This window comes from Palaemon carinicauda, chromosome 35 (genome assembly GCF_036898095.1).
Source record: "Palaemon carinicauda isolate YSFRI2023 chromosome 35, ASM3689809v2, whole genome shotgun sequence".
Classification (NCBI taxonomy): domain Eukaryota; kingdom Metazoa; phylum Arthropoda; class Malacostraca; order Decapoda; family Palaemonidae; genus Palaemon; species Palaemon carinicauda.
This window is the reverse complement of record NC_090759.1, coordinates 77,341,228-77,347,343: the sequence shown is the minus strand read 5'-3', so window position 1 is coordinate 77,347,343 and position 6,116 is coordinate 77,341,228. Positions and strand designations below refer to the sequence as shown.

The 6,116-nt window shown below is 30.1% G+C and overlaps 1 protein-coding gene across 1 annotated transcript in view; it reads right to left on the bottom strand.

The window, feature by feature from the left end:
* LOC137627899 (uncharacterized) overlaps window positions 1–6,116 on the bottom strand; it is a 76,397-nt gene that overhangs the window by 51,768 nt on the left and 18,513 nt on the right. Inside the window, exon 2 of the mRNA XM_068359343.1 lies at window positions 5,863–6,008. Within this exon, the coding sequence (XP_068215444.1) occupies window positions 5,863–5,995 (133 nt within the window). The 5' untranslated portion in view covers window positions 5,996–6,008. The remainder of the gene's footprint in view (window positions 1–5,862; window positions 6,009–6,116) is intronic.

The following is a 6,116-nucleotide window of genomic DNA, read 5'->3' as shown; positions in this document are numbered from 1 at the left end:
CCCTCATTATATTCTCTCTCTCTCTCTCTCTCTCTCTCTCTCTCTCTCTCTCTCTCTCTTTACTTTTATTCCCTTTTATTATCTCTTCTATTCAACCTGACCCACCACGCACGAAGCAGTCGTGACGTGTTAAATACCGCGACCAACACCTTAGCAACTTTGTGTTTACATCTCCTGCCACCAGGGATACCACCACCTGTCTCACCTTTCAGCCATCGATTCCAACAAGTTTAACGATTGACCTGATAACTAAAAGGAAAAGAATTCCCCCCTTTCAGCTTTTTAGCTTTCAGTTGATTTATGTATTTATAACAGTTTCCGAAATACCGAAATCTATCCATTCTCATTCAGTTTTTTGCAATTTTATTTTAACATTTGGTGTATCATTAAATTGGATTTATTCCAAATGTTAAATCAATAACGAAATCTATCCATCATTATGCAGTATTTTGCAATTTTATTTTAATATATAGTGTATCATTAATTTGGATTTATTCCAAATGTTAAATCAATAACGAAATCTATCCATCATTATGCAGTTTTTTTGCAATTTTATTTTAATATATAGTGTATCATTAAACTGGATTTATTCCAAATGTTAAATCAATAACGAAATCTATCCATCATTATGCAGTTTTTTTGCAACTTTATTTAATATTTGGTTTATAAAACTGAAAATCTATCCATCATTATGCAGTTTTTCTGCAACTTTATTTAATATTTGGTTTATAAAACTGAAAATCTATCCATCATTATGCAGTTTTTCTGCAACTTTATTTAATATTTGGTTTATAAAACTGAATATAGTTCACATAATTAAATCTATACTGTAACCTTTACTAAGTGGGGATACCTCAACGTGGTGAAAGACTTTGTGTATCACCATAACCAGTACTGCTGTAAAGTCACGGACCACGCCTACTAGGTTGGTTTAATGTGGACGATCAAGTTAAAGTCTCATACCATCACCAATCCGCAGTGGCCTCCATACTATTTTCAATTGGTTCCCACATATACAACACAGATATTCACCTTATAGTTTTAATCCTTTTTCTTTATATTACATGAAACATTCACTTTACTTCCGTAAAGTCGACTTGGTTCAACAATCCATTCATACGTTTCTATATTTGTTACCGTTATTCTTATTCTGTAACTCACCATTTCCTTCGTCTTAGTATCAGGTGTATTTACCCTTCAAAATAATCTCTCATCTTACTATCAGGTGTATTTACCCTTCAAAATAATCTCTCATCTTACTATCAGGTGTATTTACCATTCAAAATAATCTCTCATCTTACTATCAGGTGTATTTACCCTTCAAAATAATCTAAGTAGTTCAGAAATTACAGTATGCATTGTGGTTACTATCAGTTGAAACACGGAATCTTCGATTTGAGAGAGAGAGAGAGAGAGAGAGAGAGAGAGAGAGAGAGAGAGAAGAGAGAGACTGAATTCCTTATCTTTCAAGTGGTAGTATGGTGGCAATTATCTGGGATATCTAAAATACGATAGAGAGAGAGAGAGAGAGAGAGAGAGAGAGAGAGAGAGAGAGAAACTGAATTCCTTATCTTTCAAGTGGTAGTATGGTGGCAATTATCTGGGATATCTAAAATACGAGAGAGAGAGAGAGAGAGAGAGAGAGAGAGAGAGAGAGAGAGAGAGAAAAAAAACTGAATTCCTTATCTTTCAAGTGGTAGTATGGTGGAAATTATGTGGGATATCTAAAACACTGCTTTGAGGCAGATTTAAATCTTTGGAATATGGATTCCAATGGATTCCAAAAATCCAAAATCACGTTCAGAATTATCTTCAATTATCTATTCAGAATAATAAAGATCAGTTTCGAACGTTAGAAATTGATCTTGAGTTTAAAATAATTTCGATTTCAGGGGATGTTTCAATCTCATGAAATTTGTCTTGTACCCAAAAAAAAAACACTTCGATACAATAATTCAAATTACTTCTTTAAAAGAGCAAAGAAAAAAGTCCATCTAACAGAACTTTAATAAAATCTAAAATCACATTTTTAAAGCAAAACAACTTAAAAGATCAGACATAGTAATTAATTATGACAAACAGAACTTCGTTTCGATCTTGAAAAAACATTTCACATTTTTAAGCAAAACAACTTAAAACATTAGACGTAGTAATTTATTATGACTAGCAGAACTTCGCTTCAATCTTATTTTTTTTTTTCAAATAAAAACACAAAACGCTATTCACGAAGCATTCAATTAATATAATTCCTAAATAAATAAGGAAGCTACGAATTGAGCCAACAATTTTCCTTCCATCGCAATAACCTTAATTATCAAGAAAATTACAGTTACGACCTGATACCTGTGGAGCCTCCTCTCGTAAATATTCTTTATTTATGTTACGTTGCTTTGATTCCGTTCCATAATAAGCTATAATTCATGATTAAGTAGTCAGTCTCTTCAAACGCAAGATTAGAATTCAAACGCGTGATAATTATGGGGTATAGAATCGTGAAATAATCCTTAATAGAGATAACTCGAGTCTCTTCAATTTTTGGTTAATCTTTGCGAGCTCGAGATACTTGGTGGCGCGTTTATATATATTATATATATATATATATACATATATATATATATATATACATATATATATATACATATATATATATATATATACATATATATATATATATACATATATATATATATATACATATATATATATACATATATATATATATACATATATATATATATATATATATATAAAATAATCTGTAATGATTTCCTAAAATATAAATTAGGAGTTTTGCGTACCAATACACCTTTTGAAGAATATTTTCAGAAATGTCCAATTCTGAAAATATTCTCAAAAAGGTGTATTGGCACGCAAAATTCTCAAAATTCCAAACTTATATTTTAGAAAATCATTACAGATAAGATTTTTTTTCTGATAAACATGCCAACAAGTATCTTGAGTTTGCAAAGATTAACCAAGAATTGAAGATACTTGAGATATCTCTATTGATTAAGGATTATTTCACGTTTCTATACCCCATAATTATCACGCGTTTGAATAATAATCTTGTGTTTGAAGAGGCTGATTACTTAATCATAATCTATAGTGTTAGTTTTCAAGAATAAACAGAATAAGGGATGGTTTAAAGGCTTAAAAGCCGCTCACGAATGGCAGAGGCAAGGAACAGTGACCCTTGCCCCATCAAGCAGAACAATGCCCTAGAGACTGGCCATATATACATACGATCAGCGCCGCATTATGGAATACATTAATTTCAAATATACTCTCTTAACGAAGGAAGAATATAAAATGTGGATGAACTCCGCATGCAATAAAACTGGCGTAACATTTGTCACTTCATCTATCTACAGAGAACGCTAATCAGCAGCTCGGAAAACCGCATACACATAATGCATCATTCAACTTTATTTTTTTTAATAAAGCTTTTGCATAATAACCATATGATTTCTTCCTTTCTTATAGTAACCCTTAATTATAGTAGCCCTGCGAATAACCCACATCGCCAAAACAAACTTTATAACATTTATACAAATATACCAAATTCATTCTTCCACTACATAATTCATCATTTATAATGTAACTTAAGGAAGTAGTTAAGAAAGAATTTATGACATGCTATACTGTATAAATACTGCAAGAACAATAAACACAAATATTGGCATATCATATTAAGCTGTCATAAGAGGAAGGAGTTACTGTTAAATAAGTAAGCAGAGATCTACCGCTCTCAAAATCACACGTAACCAGACCCAAAATAGATATAAAATAGTTTCTATAGGAAAATGGACTATTCAACTTTGTCTATTCCTAACATAATACAAAAATAAGAGTTTCTATCAAAGTTTGTCTATTCCTGACATAATACAGAAATAAAAAGTTTCTACAAACTTTGTCTATTCCTGACATAATACACAACTAAAATAGTTTCCATTAAACTTTGTCTATTCCTGACATGATACAGAAATAAAAAGTTTCTATCGGACTTTGTCTATTCCTGACATAATACACAACTAAAATAGTTTCTATTAAACTTTGTCTATTCCTGACATGATACAGAAATACAATAGTTTCTATTCAACATTGTCTATTCCTGACGTAATAAAGAAAATAAAATAGTTTCTATTTAACTTTGTCTATTCCTGACATGATACAGAATTAAAATAGTTTCTATTCAACTCTGTCTATTCCTGACATGATACAGAAATACAATAGTTTCTATTCAACATTGTCTATTCCTAACGTAATAAAAAAATAATATAGTTTCTATTTAACTTTGTCTATTCCTGACATGATACAGAATTAAAATAGTTTCTATTCAACTCTGTCTATTCCTGACATGATACAGAAATACAATAGTTTCTATTCAACATTGTCTATTCCTAACGTAATAAAAAAATAAAATAGTTTCTATTTAACTTTGTCTATTCCTGACATGATACAGAATTAAAATAGTTTCTATTCAACTCTGTCTATTCCTGACATGATACAGAAATACAATAGTTTCTATTCAACATTGTCTATTCCTAACGTAATAAAAAAATAAAATAGTTTCTATTTAACTTTTCCTATTCCTGACATGATACAGAATTAAAATAGTTTCTATTCAACTCTGTCTATTCCTGACATGATACAGAAATACAAGTTTCTATTCAACATTGTCTATTCATGACGTAATAAAAAAATAGAATAGTTTCTATTTAACTTTGTCTATTCCTGACATGATACAGAATTAAAATAGTTTGTATTAAACTTTGTCTATTCCTGACATGATACAGAAATACAATAGTTTCTATTCAACATTGTCTATTCATGACGTAATAAAAAAAATAGATTCATGACGTAATAAAAAATAGAATAGTTTCTATTTAACTTTGTCTATTCCTGACGTAATACAGAAATAAAGGTTTCTATTCAACTCTGTCTATTCCTGACGTAATACAGAAACTAAGGTTTCTGTTCAACTTTGTCTATTCCTGACATGATACAGAATTAAAATAGTTTCTATTCAACTTTGTCTATTCCTGACGTAATACAGAAATAAAAGTTTCTATTCAACTTTGGCTATTACTGTCTTAATAAAAAAATGAAAGTTTCTATTCAACTTTGTCCACTCCTATCATGATACAGAAATAAAATAGTTTCTATTCAACTTTGTCTATTCCTGACGTAATACAGAAATAATACAGTTTCTAATAATCTGACACAATACAGAAATAAAAACTTCTATTCAACTTTGGCTATTCCTAACACAATAAAAAATGAAAGTTTCTATTCAACTTAGTCTATTCCTAACATAATACAGACTTACAATAGTTTCTATTCAACTGTATCTATTCCTGACGTAATACAGAAATAAAATAGTTTCTATTTACCTGACATGATAGAGAAATAAAAGTTTCTATTATACTTTCTCTTCCTGACATGATATAGAAATAAAATAGTTTCTATTCAACTGTATCTATTCCTGTCATAATACAGAAATAAAATAGTTTCTATTCAACTGTGTCTATTCCTAACATAATACAGAAACTAAATAGTTTCTATTTACCCGACATAATACAGAAATAAAAGTCTATATTAAACTATACCTCTTCCTGACATGATATAGAAATAAAATAGTTTCTATTAAACTTTGTCTATTCCTGCCATTATACAGAAATAAAAGTTTCTATTCAACTGTGTCTATGCCTAACATAATACAAAATAAAATCGTTTTTTATTTACCCGACATAATACAGAAATAAAAGTCTATATCAAACTTTGCCTCTGCCTGACATAATACAGAAATAAAATAGTTTCAATTCATCTTCATCCATTTAAGATCATACGTTTTTCCCTTACCTTTGGGGGGAGAAGAATGAACGTACAGCCCATTCTCGAGATTTTTCTTGTTCCTATCATTGTTGTTCAAATTTTTCTTGCGATCGGCAAACGCACGCCCGTTCCCCCCTTTCGACTTGGCCATGGCGACCATTTATGTCACCCAGCTGTGGAAGAAAGAAACTGGATTAGTTCAAAGGATGTTTACATAGTATTATTTATGTGCAATAGGTATTCATAATAGGAACTTGAATGATAAAAAAAATATCGTGAAG